This window comes from Triturus cristatus, chromosome 7 (genome assembly GCF_964204655.1).
Source record: "Triturus cristatus chromosome 7, aTriCri1.1, whole genome shotgun sequence".
Classification (NCBI taxonomy): Eukaryota; Metazoa; Chordata; class Amphibia; order Caudata; family Salamandridae; genus Triturus; species Triturus cristatus.
Window position 1 is genome coordinate 183,346,357 of NC_140590.1, and position 21,821 is coordinate 183,368,177.

General features: G+C 45.6%; 1 protein-coding gene across 9 annotated transcripts in view; it reads right to left on the reverse strand.

Annotated features, from left to right (window-relative positions):
- The window catches only part of LOC146809176 (uncharacterized), a 134,124-nt gene that overhangs the window by 33,584 nt on the left and 78,719 nt on the right, over positions 1 to 21,821 (reverse strand). For 4 of the 9 annotated variants that reach the window (XR_014966346.1, XR_014966345.1, XR_014966343.1 and 1 more), the window contains exon 3: positions 17,637 to 17,708. Coding sequence is in view for 3 of the 9 variants with exons in the window: in XM_085615968.1 (XP_085472094.1) it covers positions 7,026 to 7,157; positions 8,660 to 8,694; positions 17,637 to 17,708 (239 nt within the window). In the remaining 6 variants the exon portion in view is untranslated. Of the gene's footprint in view, positions 1 to 610; positions 6,696 to 6,980; positions 7,158 to 8,659; positions 8,757 to 17,636; positions 17,709 to 21,821 lie in introns of those variants that run through there. The other 5 variants (XM_085615968.1, XM_085615972.1, XR_014966347.1 and 2 more) reach the window with 4 other exon arrangements.

Below are 21,821 nucleotides of genomic sequence, written 5' to 3' on the forward strand. Positions count from 1 at the left end.
TGGCTTTTTTGTGATTTTGACGTCCATCTTCTGGTCTCAGGGCACATTTCTAGAGTTAACTCAAGGAGGGTCTTCCCTTGTGTGTCAGGCTGTTGTGGCTCCGGTTCCTACATTCCTCTACTTTCCCCCGCTCGTTTTTTTCAGGCAATGTACGTGGCGTGGCTAACTTTCTGAAGATCATACACTTGGCCTCTTTTGCCCAGCAGAGCCTTCCATGGCTGGGTAGCTTGTTCTCAAAACGCTCTACCTTGTGGATAGTGAGGCTTTATGACGCATTCAGTACTTAAGACCGCAGTTTGCCGATTCTTAGAGCTGTGAAGACGATGTATTACTGTTACAAATTTGATGGCAATCAATGAATCAATCTCAGAAGGATAAATGGCCGAGTCAGCCCTGCTAGCATTTGAACTTGTGACCTGTGGTACCAACCAAGTGCCAGCAGCAAGGGCCTAGGTCTCTAAGCTGTCTTGCCAGTTGAAACACCTTTCTACAGTCTCATAGCATACAAACAGTCCAGCACTATACATCATGTTATAAAGAGTCCACGTAAAGTTCAAGACAAAGAGCACACGGAAAGATATCCAAATCCAGATGTATGTTTTCTTGAAAAAGTTTTTCTTTATTTTTCTTAAAAGGATTTCTCTTTATTTCCTCAAAGGCAAAGATTCATAGCCAACACGTTTCGTCTCCCATACAGACTCCTTCAGGGCTTCACAATGTGACACAAAGTATATTCATAAAGACGTTTCTGCAGGTCAAATGTTTGACAATCCAAATTACGTAAGACTTCTGTATTCTTATTCTTATTATATTTCCACAATGGCATAATAACCTGCAGCCCAGTCTGTGTTGGGCAGAAAGCAGTGTACGTCAGATAATATTGGATTTAAATATTGAATCAGTTTGATGGTCAGCTTCGTGAAGCAGCCAGTGTTCTGACCTTGACTGGTCTAGTCGCAGACAGCCAACGCGGCATGTTATTGACCCAGATGATCCCACTTTGCCCCTTCAGTCTATTTTAATATGTGTATTGGATTTCTAACAGAGTTGTGAATTTTTCATTGTTGCTGACTTATACACAACTCTAATAATTTTTAAAGACAAGGGAAGAAATATGTATACCATCCATAGTTACGTGTTTCTAAATAACAGACAAAAAGCCTCAAAAATTCACCCAGCGTCAAATGACAGCACGCATTGGTAATGCCAATAGGTCTGGTTTCTGGTATAGTACTGTGAAGCTTTCCAAGTAAATAGCATGGGAATGAATATGTATTTGTGTGGTAGCGAAGAACTGTAGAATAATATTAGTGTAGGTTGGAAGATCAGGTGACAGTTACACTGTCAAGCCAGACTTAAAATCAATGCATGTAAATGACTGAACTCCTATCATCTGTGCTACTGGTAGAGGAAAAAAAACAGAAATTATCACATTATTGAAGTCATTTTAGCAGCATTCCAACATCAAGTGGGTGCTCCTGAAAGTTCAACCTTAAGCAGCTGGATAACTAAACAAAATGATCACAGCTGTCTGTGGAAGCACACAACGTCTGCCCACTCAAAACGTACTCCTGGCCTCAATAAGTGAGTGGAACTGGATGCCCTCTCTAGTGATGCTCACATAATTGTCTGGGTACAGCTGTGCTGGCAAGCCAGACCATGAAAATAACCATCACTTTTATAAAAAAAAAAAACATATACAGAAAAAAACAAAAAAACATCTGTAATATTAGCTCATCAATATCTTGGCACTGACATGCCATAACTGGAGTTCCCTTACCTCTTTAGATAGCTTTTCCCAGATAGATCACACTTATATTTCATTACCTACAACTAATTAGTGCGTCTCTTTCTACGCATGCTGCCTTCAGCAGCACACAAAGAAAGAGGAAAATGCCTCAGGGGTTTGTTTTTGTGCAGGAAGCTCTCCCTTCCTGCACGAAACAATCCTGCTGACAACGCAGGCAGCTTTGCACCAAGGGGTTAGGGTGCCTGTGTTAACGCTAGGCAGTCTAATGTGCGTCAGCCATGGCTGGTGCGGGTAAGAGTGGTGGGGAGTCGACAGACGTGAAATAAAATGTTAAAAAAGAAAAACACTTGTCTTGCGCTAGTCGCATTACCGGCGATGCGGCGAGCGCAAGCTAAGTGTTTTTTTTTTTATTTCAGTTTCCCTCATCGTCGTCTATCGACTACCTCCCACCCCACCGCTCTTACTTGCACTAGCCGCGGCTCGCCAGTGCTTGCAAATGACAAGAATGTCCCGTATGATGTTATGTGCTGCATATTCCTGACCTTTTCCGATCATGCAGCACAGCAAGCTGGCTGGCCTCGCTGTGCTATATGTTTTTTTAAATAAATTCACCCCCCCCAACCTTTATTAGGTGTGTTTATGGCAGTTTTCATGGTTTCAGTTCCAGAGTGAAATATCTAAACTTTATTAGCCCAGCAGGTTTCTGTACTTTCTGAAATTTAACAGCGCTATACTTTATGGAAATGTAGTCATCCAAGGAAAACCATAATTGGCAAATGCCTTAACCGTACATGCATCTCTTAAATGTATGGCTTCAGAAGCAGCATGAATCATATGGCCGGATTTACCACTGGTCATAAACCAGTATGTGCAAACTTCACACTGACTGGTTACAACCATTCATTCCAGCATTTTACAATGCGACCAATGCACTAATCAATTGCATTGCCAAATAGCCAATCGCAGAAGGTCACTTCATGAACATTAATAAGGCAGTAGGCATTTGGAAAACACCTGAGAATCCCTCTATACATAGGGAAGGAGGTCTGCAAGGGAAAGCAACCCTCCATACCTCCTTCAATGTGAACATGTTCCTTAAAGGGTCACGGGACACTTTAAAAAAAAAATTGTTTGCTTAAAGCAAAGACATTAGTGGGAGCCTAAAATGGTCCCCTGGACTATGTGCTACTTCAGAGGCCGTCTGGCATGATTCCCAAATGAACAGCAATTTCCATGCGACAGCTTCCTTTTCACACATCACTTACGACCCCATGTTGATGCATATCAATGTTTCTGATTGCAATTGTAAACCACTGATATATACTGCTGCGTCTCTCAAACAGGAAGTGGAACGAACCTTTCATACCCACTTCTATTTGTAATTTACAATGGGTTGTAAAATCCATTATGTGAGTCAGAAACTTTTGTTTTGTTTTTTGAGTTTTGCTGATGCAAGCCCTGTGATTTTGTTAATCACTGATTTTGCAACTGAAAAAGATTTATCTACATCAGGGGAACGGCCTTTACGATGTGGGCTGAGCCACGCGTGCCATTTCCCCACAAGCGGAACAACACATCTTCTTTAACCACACATATGCGAGATAAATCCAGACAGCGGTCTAGATGTCTGAATGGGCAGGGTGAAGAACAGGAAGCATTGGGAAAGAAGCTCCGGTCGCGATCAGGTAAGTGGGGCTGAGGCTGGATTAGGGGAGGGGGGCGTATTAACGGCTCATGGCGGGGGATTGTCTACTCTGACTGCAACAGATATTTTATGCTGGACGAAGCGGGAAAAGTAGAGTCGTCTCAGGTTTTCACATGGAGCAGACCTATGCTTCTGCTTGTGTGGCTTTATGCAACTTGACCTATGGTTGGAGTGCCTTCTGCTGAAGACTCCGACAGCTGACACCTTTCTGATTTTACCCTTACCAAATGCTTCCTAGTTTAGGGTTGCCCTTTTAAGATAATTTAGGGAAGGATAGCTGGCTCGTGCTTATTAAGGAGAATCAAGCAAAACCAAAGGGGATGATGGACGGAGTGTTGAACATTGCAGGCACTCACCCCCAGTCAACTGATCTGGGTTTAATCCATCATCATTCTTTAGCTCACTCCCTCACCCCAGTTCAGACATGGCCATATGCAAATCAGTCTGACCCTGTGCCTCATGGGAACAGTCCAGCCCGCACTGCCAAGCCATGTCTTCCCTGGACCGTAAACAAGCATCCTGGACCGGTTCAGAACCCTCATCAGCCAGGCTATCTTGAATCCAGTGGCAAAGTGAGCAAGGGACCCAGAGTTGGTATCGCTTTGTTCGCCCTAAGTTGGCAGGGTATGCCCAGATGTGGGTCCCTTGCTCACTTTGCCACTGGATTCAAGCTAGCCTGGCTGAAGAGGGTTATGAACCTGAAATCGGTCCCAGGATGCTTGTTTCCGGTCCAGGGAAGACATGGCTTGGCAGTTCGGGCTGGACTGTTCCCATGAGGCACATGGTCAGACTGATTTGCATATGGCCATGTCTGAACTGGGGTGGTGGAGTGAGCTAAAGAATGATGATGGATTAAACGCAGATCAGTTGACTGGGGGTGAGTGTTTGATTTGCTCAAACGCTCGGTCGATCATCCCCTTTGGTATCGTTTTATTAAGGAGAATCATCAGATGAAATGTAATACTGAATAATTTTTTCTGATCATCTGCATCATTGTCATAGAGCTAGTCATCTGCATTGTAGTATATTGGGCAAATCTCTTCAGAAGATTTAGTCTTTGTTTGGTCTTTGTGTACTTTTATATGATTATGTTGGGATTGGTCTATATTGATTTTTTTCAAAATGTATAATTAAACCCTACTAAACTCAGATTGGGTTGGTGAGTGGATTATTGTGTGGCCACATTGGGCACACTGGAATGAGATGTTAACAAGGGATAATTTCCTCTTTTTACCTCTCATGCTGCTAGAAAGGTCGCCCCCCTGGAGATAAATGTTTGACTGGGCCCAGGCTCCAACAGTAACACTCGAGCTACAGAGAGAGTGACGTTTAGGACAAGACTGTCAGACTCACAAGCTCAAAATTTGGGGACAAAATAGGATCCCTCAGATGCATGGACTGCCTTATTGACGTCACGCAAGATACTGAATCCCTTTGTGGGCTGGAAATATCACCACAACAGAAAGATCTTCATCAAAAAGGACATAGCCTTGAGAAAGTTTATGGACAATTTCCCTTTGGAAGCGACGAAACACGTGTTGGCTGTCTGAAGCAAGAACAAAAGCATAAAGAAAGAAAATAAGAATTGAAATAACTTGTGTATAATTTCTCCTTACATCGTGTGCACTTAACAAATTGTTGATACACCTATGATGCGTGCTGAGGATTTCTTTGTATATTTTGTTGGCTTTGGCTGCTATTTTGGGGAGGTTGGAGGTTCTCCTCACCTTACAGCACCGTCTTCCAAATAAGTGGTTTTATGTACAAATACATGTGTTATTCTCCTGAGTGGCACCTATATACCTAATTATTATACCACTGTTCATTAGTAGTAGCAACAATAAAGAGACTGATAATACAAACGCTGCTATTAAAATGATTTAGAGCATCAATAAAAATATATCCCAGAACATACCCAAAATTACTCTCACAGAGTGTCACAAGATTCATATACCAGGTACTGCCAATGATGTGCTTACGGAAGAACATCCCCAAGAATCACCAACACAAATACACATAATAGATCGCCACAGGATTCATTTAGCAAGTACAGCCAAGGAACTACTTCATAGTTTCAACGCAGCTTCATCTAATAACATCATGATGAATAATCTTGGAGAGGGCCACAATTTTCATATACCAAGGACTGCCAGAGGATTGCTTCAGAGCATTGACGAAGGTTCATCCAAGAACCTTACAAAGAATAACCCGTAGAGAGTGTCACAGGGTTCATAAAACATGTACAGCCAAGAAGGAACCCTGCATTGATGAAGATTTAGTGAAGAACTTCACCAAGGATAACCAGTTCAGGCTTTCACAGAAGTCATATTCCAATGAACTGCTTATTGTCCTAAAAGATTATCCTAGAAAATCACCATGAACAACCCTTAGAGAGTGTCCCTGAGTTTATAGACCAGGTACAGCCAAGAAAATTCCCCGGAGCTTTGATGAAGGGAGCTTAATCGTAGATCATCACAAAGGAGGACCCCTTTAGAGGATCACAAAGGTTCATACAAGTGACGTCAATGAACTGCGTCTCGACATCGATGACGGTTAATCCAAGGTCCTCAGGGTGGATTTCTAGCAGAGAGTGTCGGGTAGCTCCATCTATGTCGCGCTTCCATGGATCCACCTGAGAGCATTGATGGATGTTTATCTGGAGATATTATTAAGTATTTTCTCTGAGCGAAAAGAAGGTTGCCTGGAAAATTATGCAAACAGTTCTTTCCTGATAATTACTAGGGTTGAAAGTCTGTGGCCCTCTTACAGACAGGGTGTCCAGCTGCGACTCCACCCGCAGGTACAGCCAAGAAAATTCCCCGGAGCTTTGATGAAGGGAGCTTAATCGTAGATCATCACAAAGGAGGACCCCTTTAGAGGATCACAAAGGTTCATACAAGTGACGTCAATGAACTGCGTCTCGACATCGATGACGGTTAATCCAAGGTCCTCAGGGTGGATTTCTAGCAGAGTGTGTCGGGGAGCTCCATCTATGTTGCGCTTCCATGGATCCACCTGAGAGCATTGATGGATGTTTATCTGGAGATATTATTAAGTATTTTCTCTGAGCGAAAAGAAGGTTGCCTGGAAAATTATGCAAACAGTTCTTTCCTGATAATTACTAGGGTTGAAAGTCTGTGGCCCTCTTACAGACAGGGTGTCCAGCTGCGACTCCACCCGCAGTCATACTGAGGCACGGCCTTTCTCCTCCCGGGATGCAGCTGGTTTCCTGGCTTTGCCCTGAAACAAGAGTACAGGATGCTTAATTATTTTACTTTTGGTCTTTGCTATGCCAACATATTTTCTTCCATTCACTAATAAAAGGAGAGGCTTGGGGAAGAAATGGGAGAAGAGATGTATTTATGTACTCTTTGATTTTCAGGTAGCATTAATTTATCACCTTTTCGCCACGTTGGAGCAGTAAGATACTCTACAATGTTCTTTACATAGAACAAATAACAAAGTGTAAAGCACACTAGTTGACAGGACAAAGGGGCATGATTTCGAGTATGTCAAGTGGCTCACCAGTTCAGAGGAGGCCATGGCCGCCACTTCCAGAGGACTGCTCGCCTAATGTAGGGATCTCTCCAGGCAGGTGGGGATCTCGCTGACTTCAGTTGAGCCATTGCTGCAGCAGGGAAAGCTTTGATGAGCATGGCGCCATACTTGTTGTGCCCTCTCGACAACGTTTTTCAAGAAATCCTCATATAGAAAAACAAAAAATGAAGGACTTGGGCGTGCATGGGGCTTTTTTTCTCAACTGGGGGCGGGGGAAGGGTGGATTGAGAAAGCACAACGCCATGTCTTTCATGGGAGTACAGCGCAGGGATAAACACTTATGTTACTCTGCCTTAAATAGGGAGGAGTGATCGTCACTGTGACCTCACTGTGACCTGGCTGGGGCTGCAAGGTCAAATATATACAGTGTAGGATCCAGCAGAGGACGAATCCCAGCTCTTCCTCCGAAGCAAGGGAACCATGTGATTGTGGTGCTCCTGCACCACAAACGCCCCCAGTCTGTGATTGGCTTTGGTCATGGGGTGCTGCTCTACGGTAGAGACTTCTTGCATCAAGATGAAGCCTCTCACTGCCATGGCTCTACCTATTCGACAGTGGAACCGCAGTTTGTCCTAAGGCTTCACCAAGTTGTCTCCAGATCATTCATTGGTGAACCCCTCACCCACGCGTGGCCCTCATTCACACTTGGCCTTTGACCCTGTCCTGGTGTGCAAACATTGCATCTTCTCAGCTCCAACAACCATGTCCTCATAAGGACTGGAGAGGGTTAAATGGCAGGAGGCTTCTTAGGCGGAGCAGGGAGGCAACCCCAGGTATATGCAACAATGTACCCCATGAGGATAGGGGCTGCCATGTCTGTACGCACAGTGATGTTCTACATGATGTGTACAAGGGACCGAGACAGGTGAGACTGAGGAGGAGCTTCCAGGCACACACAGGAATGTCCTCCATGGGGTGGGACAGGTGAGGGTGGTGAGGACTTTCCAAGTATAAGCAGATGGGTTCTCCATGTTATGTACCTGGGCCTGGGCCAGGCGAGGATGGGAGGGCCCTCCAGGTACACACAGTCATTTCCTCCCGGTTGTGTACGTGGGGCTGTGATAGGTGAGGACGGGGACGGCCCTCCAGGTACAACTGAGGGGAAGATACTGCAGGTTTAGGCAGTAGTGGGGTTGCCTGGGAGGGGGAGGGGCAGCCTGGAGAGGATGCTTCGAGGGTACGCAGGGGTGCACAGCCTGAGTCAAAGGCCCAAGGTGTTTGCATGGGAGATGGGACAGGAGAGTGAGTGGAGCATGGCACAGGAGAGGCCAGGAAGGAACCTTTTGAGTGCAAGCAGCAAAGGACCAGCCACGGCTCGTGCAGGTAAGAGGGGTGGGGCGGTGGGCGTGTTGGGGGTGGGGATTTCGATGGACGATGTCAAGAGAAAATGTATTATTTATTTAATTTTTCCTCGTCATTGTCGGTCGAAATCCCCGCCACCAGGCGCCGCCGCCCCCACTGCTCTTACCTGCACGGGCTGCCGCTGCATAGGACAGCTTGAGGATGGCAAGGCTGCTCAATGCCCATGTAGGGATACAGGAGGGAGCAGCCTCCAGACAAAGTTTGGAAAGGGGCATACAAGATGGGTCCAGGAGAATTAGACGTTTTTAAGGATGGATGAAAAACAGTTAGAACATCGCCCTTACCTGCCTGGTTATCCGTTTTAGAAAACTGTAATCCACTGTAATAGAAGGAAACCAGTCATTATCAAATGACGTTATATTCTTGTAGTCATCAGTGATGCTTTTTGACATATGAAAGGTATTAGGTGCAAACATGGTAAAGAAACAGAAACAAAATCAAAGCATTAAAAAGCTTTCTATTCATTAGAAAAAAACTATTTAAACGTAAACTGTACTAAAATAAATTGCAGTGTACCGAGTGGGGACATAAAGGAGAGATCAATGGGTGAAAATGTTGAGGTGTACACGAGGAATGGGTACAAACAGAGAAAGTTAAAGGGGAGGAGGAAGCTTGCAGTGAGTTAATAGGAAAAACTGCAGAAGTAGGCAGGAAAGATGCGTGAGGAAAGAAATAGGTGGAGATGGTCCAAGCAGGTGGACAGGGAAAATTACCAGAAGGACAGGCGGAGAAAAGAAGTGTGATAGACCTCGTGGAAGGGGAGAGCCGGGCGGACAGGAAGTAATGCAATTTAACATAAATTACAGCTCAGTATTTCAGGTGAAATCTGTATAAAACTAGTATTTAAGGGAAAAAAAATACATGCCAGACCATCTGTGAAACCACTGGGATCCAAAAGATGTGTGGACCAAATCCGGGTCACATCAATGCATCGCGTGGAAGGGCTTCTCAGATTAGGTGCATCCATTGTGCAGGGTTTCTGCCGTCAGTGTCCGAGTGATGGACAATGGGTGGTGGGGAAGGATGGCCAGTGTGTGGCAGAGGCAGTCAGGGGTGAGCAATGCAAGGTATATGAAATGTTCACTCTGAAGTGAGCCTGTTGTCTCCTGACACACGTCTTTTGTGGAGCAATGACCATTGCAGCACTCCAGGCAGTCAGAATATGATGATACAATAAGTGTCTTTTCCTGTTTGGTTCCTGTTAGAAATGGGATTTCTAGTTGGCTGAGGCTTGCGCCAAAGCCAGGCAGAAACCACCACTCTAGCCAGAGCTGGGGAGTTACACGCCAAAGATAACCCCTGCTCACCCCCTTGGTAGCTTGGCACGAGCAGTCAGGCTTATCTCTGAGGCGATGTGTAAAGCGTTTGCGCGCGCACCCAGCAGCAACACCCAAGGCCCACCACAAAGGAAACTCCACACAAGGTATTATATAAAAATAGCCTTTGTATTATACACAACACATTAGATAAAAACACACACTTTACAATGTGCCAACAGGCACGGGCAGAATTTACAAGGGATTATATGTACAGGGGACAGGGCCACATGGACCACTGTCAGGAATTAGCACTCTTAGAACATAACACAAATTACCAAGTGTACATGTAGAACACAACCAGTATCTACTGGTATCAGGTAAGTACCACCTACGCAACCCTAACCACCTTAGGAAAATATTGCGCAGGGAATCAGGACCTCACTAGCACCACCTGTACTAGGGAGAAAACAACCACCTAAGTATCACAATATCTGTAGGGGTAAACGCACATTACACATGATGCATCACATTCAGAGGTGTAGAACAAGGCACATGATGCATCAACACACATTCAGAGGTGCAGGACAAGAAACCACATGATGCATAAAACTCAAATAAGCCACCACCGTGGCAGTCCCTAGGCCAACTGGCCTTGAAGGGGCAAGGGCACCCTGTGTCCAGCAGAGTCCGGGTGCGCCTGCGCAGGCTGCGCAAACCAAGGCGCACAAAGCACAACCTACATGTAGCAGTTGCCCACTAAGTGCTGGGCAACTGGAGAGATGCTGGGGCACCACTGTGCCTTCCTAAATAAATATGGCAGGGGTTGGAGCCTCTCCTGGACTCTAAGAAAACACTTGTGGCCCCCTGAGCCTCGCAGGCTCTGATCAATATTGTGGGGCAAGGTGGGAGTGGCCCGCTGCCATCTGGGGCCACTCAATCGCCAAAGAAATGCCCCCGTATGCGTTGGAGCGTGCACTGCGCTCTACACAACCAATGCGCTGCCGTTGGAGTCCCTCTGGACTCTGAACATAAATATGCCCTCCGCGTTGGAGCCTCATGGGCTCGAGAACCAACTGTGCCCCTCATTGGAACGCTCTGGCGAAAATAGCACTGGCACTACGTGTGCTAGGAGAGTCCCACTCCGGGACTCCGGGATTCCTGGCCCAGCAACGTTGGAGCAGCCCCCTATCAGGCGGGGGCTGCTCAGCACATGGGAAGTGACTCCGTGCCTCAACCGGCACACCCAACACCAACGGAGCCCGCCCCCCAGCCCTGCTTCACTCACCGGGCTTCGGGCAGGACTCTCCATCGCTCGCGGTGGGGGCAGGCACCGGCAATGTGCCTCGAGCCCCCTCCGCCTCTCGTTCCTACTCGTGGGCGCCTGCGGGGCTCCCCCCAGTCATGGGAGCCCCATACGAGTCAGCACCAGGCTTCTCCTCGGGCCGGGACTTCTAAGTGGAGCCTCGCAACGCAAGCTCCAGGCGGCCGCCTCCCATCAAAATGGCGGCACTTCCGCTTCCGTCCCGCGGCCCCACCCACAACCTGGCGGGCCGCGGACTCGGCGGCGGTTTTTAAATGCAGCTCGGGCCGCGGCGGTGATTTCTTTGGCGGGCAAAGTGCGGGTTGGGCACTCGTCATTTTTACATAACTCCATAAGCGGGGTAGGCACCCGTATCACTCCTGAATATAGAACGAAGACGCAGGGTGGGCACCTGCGCACCCCAGGCAACCAGATAAGCGGGGTGGGCACCCGCAAGGCACGCATCATGGGGGAATCCCTACGCTGGGGATTCCCTCTCTCGCTCGTAGCAGCGCAACGCTGCATAGCTCCAGCTCCTCTCTCTGGGGGAATAAAGCGCTCTCCAGGCGCTATGTTCAGTACCAGAAAAGCACCTTGCTGCAAGGAAAATAAAGCGCTCCCAGGGCGCTAGGCCAGCCTCAAGCCTTGGCCAGGTAAAAGGAAAGTCACAAGGGTCCAGAAGGTCCTGAAGGCATCCAGGGGGCAAGGTAGGGCCCAGGTGCCAGCACACAGGGCCCTCCAGCAGGGAGGTAGCCCCCATGGCGGTCCCTCCTGGGCCCCACCAGCAGCACGCCCCTGGTAGATTCAAGACAGAGCAAGAACATTGTGTAAGGGGACACAGCCCCTTTTTATACACAGGTTCCTTTGTCTGGGTTCAGGGTGAGGGGGAGAACCAGTCGCAGCTGGTTGGGGAGCACCCTTGATGTGCTCAGCCCCTCACTCTATTCACTGGCAGGGCTAGGGTCGTAAGTCGCACCACAGGGGGCGGAGCCAGCATTGTGTGGGGAAAGCCCTGCCCTATTCAGGTCCAAGGTGCACTCTCCCCCCAGCCATCAGCATGCTAATCTCACACTCACCACTGGGGCAGACCCAACCAGACTCCTGGAGCCAGGCTCACCAGCCAGCTCCAGCCAATCACACGCCAGACACACTGCACACAGAAGTGCCCACTTCTAGAAGTGGCACTTCCACACTAGGTACAGGCACGCCGCACACATCATCGCGCAGCATTCAATCACACGAGTCCGCACATACCAAACTCGGGCCTGCACACCCCACGCATCAGGAACTACTAGGGACACATACATTCCCCATGCATTCCTATGGGAGGGCAGGCCTATCTCACCACATGCATTCAGCGTGCGTACGCACTTTACCCTGGGACCCAGGGAAAGTGCGCAGGAACCAAAAACCACTATCACCAAGTCACCAATAAAAGCAAAAAGTTTCAGGGGTGAACTTGCCAGAAGGGCCAAATCCAACAGTTCCTTTTGGGTTTCACCTAAGAGAATGTGCAATCACTGTCGGTAACATCTTTTGTTAAAAAAACTTAAGCTTTAAACAGACTTAGAACCTGCCCATTACTTACCATTGGTCGGGTCCCAGGTCACTCTTGTTTCCTTGCTCCTTATTGGTCATGCCTACTACTTCCTCTTGGCTGCATGACTCCTGCTTTCTACAGGACTTCTGTCTGAGCTGTGGCGTATAGACCTATCCCAGCGACCGGCTTGCGGCCAGTGTCTTTCCACTGGCAGTGAGCTCCTCCAGGTACTGTTTTTTTTTATAATAAGAATACAGAAATATCTTATTATAATATAGGGTTTCTACAGGCCCCTCCACCCAGACAGACCATGAGGCGTATTTTTGCCACAAAATAAGTACGTTTCAAAAACAATTGCTTTTATGATACATGTTGTGTGCTTCCTGTTTTGTCCTTGACCACGAGTGTTTTTAATTATGTCTTTTCGACCTTGCTTGCTCGCAATTGAGATATCGGGTGTGGTAAATTAACCCACACAGGATCTGAGCACTAATTAAGTTTACTTTCAAGGGCACTAACACCATATTATGAAGTACCTTCTTTTACGCACAGCGTAATGCCTTAACCTGCCCACAAGAGCGGTGGGCAGGCAGTATGTACTAATTTGCATTTTGCTTTTTCTTCCCCATGACAGATACTACGTGTTCAGAATCAACCGTATGTATATTTTTTCCCAATGCTCACACAATAGGTGGGCATTCATAATTTATATTTCACTTTATTATAGGTCCTGCACAGAGTGGTACACAAAGGGCTGGTCCCTTTGTTGTCCTGAAGAAGAGGTTTAGGGGATACCTTGAAACATGTCGACACAATACTAGGGATTGTAATTACATAACAGTTACTTTTCCCTTTTATTAACCTCTTTTTATCCCTACCAACTAGGAGCAGGAATAAAACATTAGCTCACTAGTTAGGTAATTTTTAAACATCACATACACCACTTCCCCTACACTGCACTACACATATCCTCACAAAGTAAGTACTCCTACGTAACTCCGCAAGTCGCAGCACGCCCCAAGCAGTAGATGTTTGGGATGGTCCCAATGATGAAGCATGTCACCTAGGGGCAACCCTGGGTGAGTGAGGGGACTCAAGAAAAGAAATTTTTCTTTTCTACCAGTAGAGGTGGTCTTTCACCCAATTGGTGAATCCTTCGGTTTTTCTTGGCTAGGTTCTTTTGATCCGTCATCTATGGATTCTTTTTGCTGTACTCTGCAGTGCTTTTACAGTCAAGCACTGAGGGCTGATAACAGCACTTGGAGTTTTTGCAGATTTCTTATTTCAGATGGTGTCACGGGCTACTTATCTACCAATTACATAAACATTAGAGTTTATTAGCATGGTGCCTATATTTGTTTGTGAGTGTTACTCTGTATTATACTATATTATGGTATGTTATATTATATTATGTTATGTTATGTTAGTCAGTTCCCTGACTTTGGGAACGATTTAAAAATTGCACAGACATGCAGACATGAAGTGTGGGTGCCTGTTTTGTAAGCAGGGTTGTTTTTGTGCAGGAAGGATTACCTTCCTGCACAAAAACAATCCTGAGAGGCTTTTTTTACTTTTCTATGTGTGCTGCACGCATAGAAAGAGGAAAGAACGAGGGGCAATAAACGTATTTCTCCTCGTTATGCCCCTCCTGGGGAGGCGTATATTTTTAGAGAATTCCCAGGCTTACAAAGGTCTTGTAAATCTAGAAATGCATCAAAAACCATGAGAGTTGCATGGGAACATACACACAAAGCACATTCAACACCCACCCAGGGCTGAGTAACACAACACCGTGATTTGCTCTGCGATGTGTTATTTTTGGAGCCACAGAAAATAGTTTTGTGTGGCTCCAAAATTATCACTTAAGGTTTGCGGGACTCCTGCACCACGTTGCGTGGTGCAAGAGTGATGCAAATCAGGTCATAAATATGGCCGTTATTTCAAAGAGAACGCAACAAAGGGAGTTGTGTGTGTTACAAAAGCTGATTTTGTTTGTTAGGATGGGGTGTACAGAAGGCTATCATTCTCGATCTTAACCAACCCGAGCAGGTATTATCAGCAAGTGAAATAAGGAACATGAAAAGAAGTGAGAGTGCATGAGTGAAGAGATATCCGAAGGTGTTTTGTGACAGATTGGGGACGTTAAACCAAATTTGTCACAAAATCACCTATAAGGACAAGATTGAGAAGAAGTTGAAGGTGAATCAGGTTGAAATTAAGGAAACTGAAATCTCAGAATGGTTATCACCTTTAGTATCAGCATGCAAGCCAAAAAGGGTAATTAGAATGTGTGAGGACTTACACGACCTCACTGCAAACATCTGGGGGGATCGCCATCCCCTCCCCAATATTACTGAGCTATCAGCATCAGGAAAAGGGCCAACCATCTTCCCCACCTTACTTATGTCTGCAGAATCTGTCCTAATAGAGATTCACAAAGCGCCCCGGTGTTTGGGGCCTTTTCAGAGGAGGCATACAGGTTCCTGATAACTGCCATTTGCATTGACATCAGCCTCTAAAGTCTTTCAGAAGACAATGCATGTCCTCTATAAGGAAGGATGCAGAGGGTGCAGCAGACTTTCAGGATGATGTTTGAAGCTGATTTAGTGAAGTACTATAGGGTGTTGATTCATGTGCTGGAGACGTTGAAGCATAGGGAATAACTTCAAGAAGGAAATGTGCAGGATTGCAGTGACATCAGATTTACAGCAAATGATTCAAGCCTAAGTGAGGCTTGACCAGAGTAATAATGGAGGCATATGAACAGCAAAGCAAGAAACAAGTGAGGTCATATCATGGACTTGTTGAATTTTATGCTAAAACGTTCAATAACACTTAGCAGATACAAAATCACCTTGGCAGGTGCTATTTAAACAAATGGTTTAAATGATCCTGAGTCCAAGATAGCAGGTATTGCACTGTTGAAAATATTTAACACCCAGGATAAATATATCTCATTGACTGATGCCAGCATTTTAGTTTTTGAAGCTTTGTTCATCAATGAACGTGGGGATTGTGAAGACATAGTATTGTTTATTATTTGTATTGTTTGCCTAAATAGGGGTGCAGAAGCTATGTGGTTAGACAGGGTGAAGGCAATTTTTATACGTATGGAGCTATAACCAAGGTGATGTGGCATTGGATGATGGTCAAATCTACAACCACTATCTAGAGTACTTCATCCATGGTACCACATGAAGTGATACTGAAGGTGTGTGAATGTCTTCATTGAGACAATGTGTGGGTGCCTGATTATGAACTCGCTGATCATCCATCTGGTGCATAGGCCCCTCCCAAGTACTTTAAATAGTATGTGGAGACATAATATTGTGTTAAAGCGGAAATGTTACTGTACTGTATTATTTTGCTTTGGAGTTAGGTTGAGGGGTAGAAGGGGGAAAGGTGTTGGGTTTAGTTGGTGTCCTGTGTTATGTTCTAGAATATTAAGGTAGGACCTTGAAGAAATTGGGGAGTTTTCTATGCTCTGGCACTTGCTGCTTGATTGTGGTTGCCAGTTACAAATAAAGGGTATAACCCAATTAAGCTACTGGGACCTGGGTGAACAGCAAATGTAGGATTGATTTCAAGAATTTCAGAACAGTTTTACAGGGATGTTTTCACCTGTGAAATAAAGAGGCATCACCATCAAGGGCGTGTGAAGAAATGTATTTATTGTATATTAGTAGAATTATTTGCTGGCAACCACAATCAGTACAATAGACAGAAGTGGTCCCAGCAGAAGAACTTCTTGGAACACAGAATTGAAATCCAACAGGTATAGATTTGCACACACTCAGAATAACGTGTTCAAAATTATTTAATCATATCAAACATCCGAAGATGTTAGCAAGCCAGCAAACCATCTGGAAATTATGTTCAACAATAGTGCCCCATGTGGAAAATGGAGAAGGGGGAAGGTTGTGTGAATCGGGTGAGGGTTGGAAGTGAAAGGAAAGGTAGTGACATTCATAAGCATCACAAAGCTATTTACAAAGGAGTAGGCTTATCCAGACAACCAATGAATTATTAACAATTAAATAGCCATTGTTAGTGATACAAAGCGGCGATCATTTTAACGCAGTTGCTTGATAATATGCCCCAATGTCTTTCTCATAAATTAACTGAAATGGATAGATTAGCTTGGCCCTCTGTGGAACTAAACATTTAGGGGTATATCATCAAGGACCGGCGATAGTTATTGCTAAGTGCACTTAGGGCTAGGATAATTATAACCGGCTAACGTGGATTTTTATTGCTGAGATAGCGTGCTATTAGCAACGCTTATCTCAAAAGCGATAAAAATCCTAGCGCTAACTGCCAAACGTGAGATTATCGCTGGAAATCCAGCGATAATCTCACAAAGTTTGGCGTTAGCTTGATGATAGGCAAGGCAAACCTAGCCATGATATCCACCTTCCATAGGATATCATGGCTAAGTCAGTCCTGAAGCAGGCGTAAGGAAAGTAGCGATAACAGGGGTTATCGCTACTTTTCTTGCCGCTATGCTTCTTAGCGTGGGGCTTGGTGATAGGAGGAATGCCGCTTAGCGACATTTCTCCAGACATGTCAGGGCAGGAACGCCCACTTTGCATCTCATTAGAGATGCAAATCTGGGCTTTCAGAATTCAGGGGCTAATGCAAGGTTTCACGCTATAGTGTGACCTTGCTGATTTGGCGATAAAATTATCACCGCTTTTCGCCCGAAAACGGACGCAAAAGCGGCGATAATTTTTTATCGCCTCGTTGATGATATGCCCCTTAATGATTGGCACGGTGTGAATAATGGGCGTAGTATGGTGCAGGGCTGAAAAGAAGTGCTGTGCAAGGTAATAAGATGATTGGAAGAGAGACAAAAGCAGCTAAAGAGGAAGGAGAGACGTGTGATAGGTAGGAGAAGATAGTGGGTGTCCCCAGCAGATGTGGGGAGAGAAGGAGCAGAGTGATGGAGCGGTAACAAGAGAATAGGAAAGAAAGGAGAAGAAAAAGGAAAAAATCTAGCAGAAGAAGATGAGTGAGATAGAGAGGAGGGAAGTGGTAGTTGATGAAAATCCTAGGGGAGAGGAGAAGTCAATGCAAAAGAGATATGTGATAGAGAAAGGAATTTCATACATAAAATAATTGAACATTGATGAGTATAGAATATGAATTTACCACTTGCTTACCAAGTATAAGCGCGCCGATAAGAAGCAAGACTGCAGCAAAGATCAACCCATTTCTTCGCAGAGTTTCATAGTCTGGAAATGTCATGAATATTGAAAAAGTTACAAGCTGTAGGTGTAAGCACAGTTTCGCCATCACACATTTGCTGTGAAAGACGACTTTCTTCTCAAGGTTCAATTAGGAAAGTTCAGAAGTCTCAGCAATGAGACAAATTGAAAAAGATAGAGAGACAAAGACAAAGTTGAAAAAGGGGAAAGAGGCCCGGACTGGCCGTAGCGGGCACCGGGCATTTCCCCATGGGCCGCTAGGGTAGGGGCTGGTTTTGGGTCCCTGGGGGACATTTTTGTTACCGGAGGCTGGCAATATCGGCTCCCTGTAACAAAACTGGACAAAACCGGCCCTAATAAAAAGCTAAGCCTCACCACAGCCCCCTTTAAAAAAAAATACGCCATCCCATTTTGGACAGACATTGTCGACTGGTGAAAGTAACTCATATTTTTTCAGGGAAAACAAAGTATTTGGCCATTTCCTTTGCATTCTCACATTTTGTCAGTGGCTGCGTTGATGTTCATAATTATATGCGGGGTTATATATACTGCTGATGACAGACGGTGAAGAAGGTAAAGCGTTGCCATGTCCCAAACAGAGCATCAATGGTTCGGCCATAGAGATGCAAAGCGTCGCCATCAGGACGTGCATTATCTCATAGAGGCATCAGTATGACAACAGCAGCTGAGAGAGCGGCACCATGGATCTGTGCTACAGCAGGGGATTCCAGCGCTTCCGGGGAGAAGTGCTCCCCCCCCTAACCTGCATGGATTCAGCGCCTGGTCATCTCAGCATATTTGTAATACGAAAAGAATATCTCTAATAATTGACAGGATTGCTAAACCTGCAGGCAGGGATATTTGCGCTTTCCGTTTACAAAAGAAGAATTATTATTTCGCAATTTAAAATCATGAATATCATTTCCTACAAGTGCCTTTGTTGAGAGGCTTGAGAAATAATGCCACATCCCTTTTATCAGTTGTTGCCGGTGATATTTATGCAGCAATGAAACATTGTTTGCAATAATAGTTGAGCGGATGATTACCCGCTTCCTTTCTATCTTGTCTGTAGAAATGTGCACAGATTTAGGAAATGACACCGACTTTCTCTTTATATAAAATAAGCGGTTCTTGTTGGATGGGATTCGTTAGATTTGTCAGTGCAAATTATTTTACATGGATTGATGACATTGAATATATGGCATCGGTTATCTTTTTTGTATTGCCGGTATGTCAGCGTGCTGCCCCAGTAACAGATCACAGGGTCAGAAAGATGGATGTTGAGGTGCGTGGGGATCTCATTGACAACCCAGAAGGAACCCATGAGATGCTCTCGTTGATATCTTATTGACCCTCTGTACCATGTACAGTCGATTCATGTGTGGCACAAGAAATAAAGTAGTGACATATTTTTAATAAATAAATACCCTAGTACCATGAGAAATGGCATCATGGTAATATCCACCACGGCAACCAATTGCAGCATTAGCACCGAACCCCCACCCTTCTACCTAGCAAGCACAGGTTCTGTATAAAAGGCACTAGCGCCGTCATCACCATGCCCTGCTCTCTGAGAGCATCATCTCGAGTCAGCAACATCCCCACCATCAAGGCCACCACACAACTACCACCAGACCAGACACCACTGCAAACAGTGTAGGGCACCAGTGCAGCAACGCTTTCCCACTGCAAATCTATTAATGAGCAAACAGATGTTCAGTGAGGACTCAGGTCTCTTATGCGTTTCAGTCTCATACTATTCGTTCAGTTGCCACTTAATTGCATTGAACACAAGTGACTGGGCCACAGCAGGCCAGAGGTTGGAAACCTCATGGTCTTGTGTTGTTACCGCTGCAGAAGCAGAGGGCAGGGGCAGAGGGAAGTGTGTTGCCAGATGTTGCAATGGGCACCACCAGCTACGGTGGATTGTACTACAGACGCGACCAGTGGCAGCGGCACAACCTTGGAGGTGGACGTGAAGCCGGATACTTGTGGTCTTAGTTACAAATATAATAATAAAAGTATACATTGAAGACCATGCTGATGAGGGTCCGAGGACTTTCATCAGCGCAGCAGCAGTAGTGTTGGAATGGTACACAGTGCTCAGAGTTTCCTGCCCGTGGGGCAGCTGCATCGTGCACTATGGTGGAACAATAGCTAGATCATAAGTGACACAATATCACCACTGGCACCGCCAAGTGAGGCGTTCAAATACCAAATCCTAGAATAAAATTGGGAATTTATTTTCTATTGATGTGTTAGGATCTTGTTGATTCTCTCTACAGTGGAACGTGATTGGTTGAGCGACACGCTATTTTTCAATGTGGTACGACATGATTTGTGAACCAATTAATATTTTTATTTTCACAGTAGAACGTAATTGGCCGTGAAAGACACTGCTCCTGATTTGGTGGGACATGATTGGCTGAGGGACGGTTATTTTTCTCTCTGCTGTATATTACTGGCTGAGGGTGTTTTCTTTTTCTCTACATTGGGCGGCGAATGACTGAAAGATTAGCTTACTTTGCTCAATGAAACTGGACTGTCTGGAAAAATGGCTTCTCTTCGTGATGTGAAAAACAGTAAGATGAAAATGATCTTCCGATACAGAAAGGTATGAGATTGTCAAGCAAGGTAGTGGCGCTTTCCCTTCAAGACGTAACCGAATTACTTTCTTTTTTGCTTTTATTTGCATAACTGGAAAATAGCATTTTGAGTATTGATGCTGGTGTGTAACAATCAACAGTGTGGAGTAAACCGACACCAGCGGGGAGAGAGCCCAACAGGACAGCCGCCACCGGGGTTTAGTTCCAGGTACAACAAATCTTTATTAAAAGCCTGGCACCGGCCGGGTGTCCTCTGACAGGGTCAGGTTTCTGTGTACGTGTCAGAACAAGAAGGAGCCAGGTCACCCAGGGTAGGGTTGCACAGGTGCATCCAGGACATGCGTAGATCCCGACTGCACGGCCGCAACTACAGCGACTGACTGCTGAGAGCCAGCACACAAGACACCCCTGCATGGAAAGCAACCCCCCTTCAGGAGAAAGGTTTCATCCAGAACACCTTCATGCCTGCAGCACCCTACACGAAGAGAACTACAGATATCAAAGGCACAGGTGGAGGCCTGTACTACCCGGAGAGTACCCTTGGAGGCGTAATCAGGATATACATGTGTACACATTTATGGAAGGTTGTTTTTCAGTCTGAGAGCCCAATCCTCCATCTTGTAAAGATGGGAATTAAGCACACTTGAGGAAGTGCCGCGTGAGTGCTTGCAAAGAGCGGCAAATGAGAGAGTGTCTGAGAGTCCAGTATGTGGTGCATTGTTAACCATACTGTCACGTTATTTTTCGTCGTCCTGATCGATGGTGGAACGTGTGACACAGGCCTGAGAAGGTCAGGATATCAGTAGTGTGCAAACCATTACCACTAAAACTTTTTTCTTTTTAATTCACCAGTGATGTGGAGCTATCGTAAAATAAAAAGCTGTCAAAATTGGTTGCATGAATGGGCTTTCTTAAAAAAGATGACATTCCATCGTTGGACGTGGGTAGACTACTCATGTTTGAGCTGCCTGTGCTGCCAGGAACAGAAGAGGCACTGGCAAGGCCGGTACGTCGTACCTTTGATACTGGGGGCATTCCTACTGCTTTGCCAACTTTTTTCCAGATGCCATGGAATGAACACATGCATGGACAGTTTTCATAAACCATAAGGAGAACTATAAGAGCATGGCCATGCACCTGCGTGCAGGTTCAGCAGCCATCTTGGAATAACTTTGGTGAAGCTGTAGGAAAAACAATTACAAGATGGCCCTAAAGTACGAGCATGCCGGTGTGGCATCAACGAATGTAACCTTCAACAAAATGGCACAGCTTTAATTACAGCCTACCCAACCAATGGCAAGACTTAAGAAATGGCAGCATCCAATGGCTGAAGGGGTCTAATAAAAAGCCCACTCTCTGTACTCAATATGTACTTGTATGCATGTAGTATTGTATTAGTAACATTAGGTCTCTGACAGGCAGCTGTCTGCTGGCGACACCTAACAAGCATTTACAAAGCAATAGGTCTCACATTTATGAGAGTTTGAGCTATTGTCATTGTAAAGGAAAGTGCCTTTTATGTATGTGTTGCTTT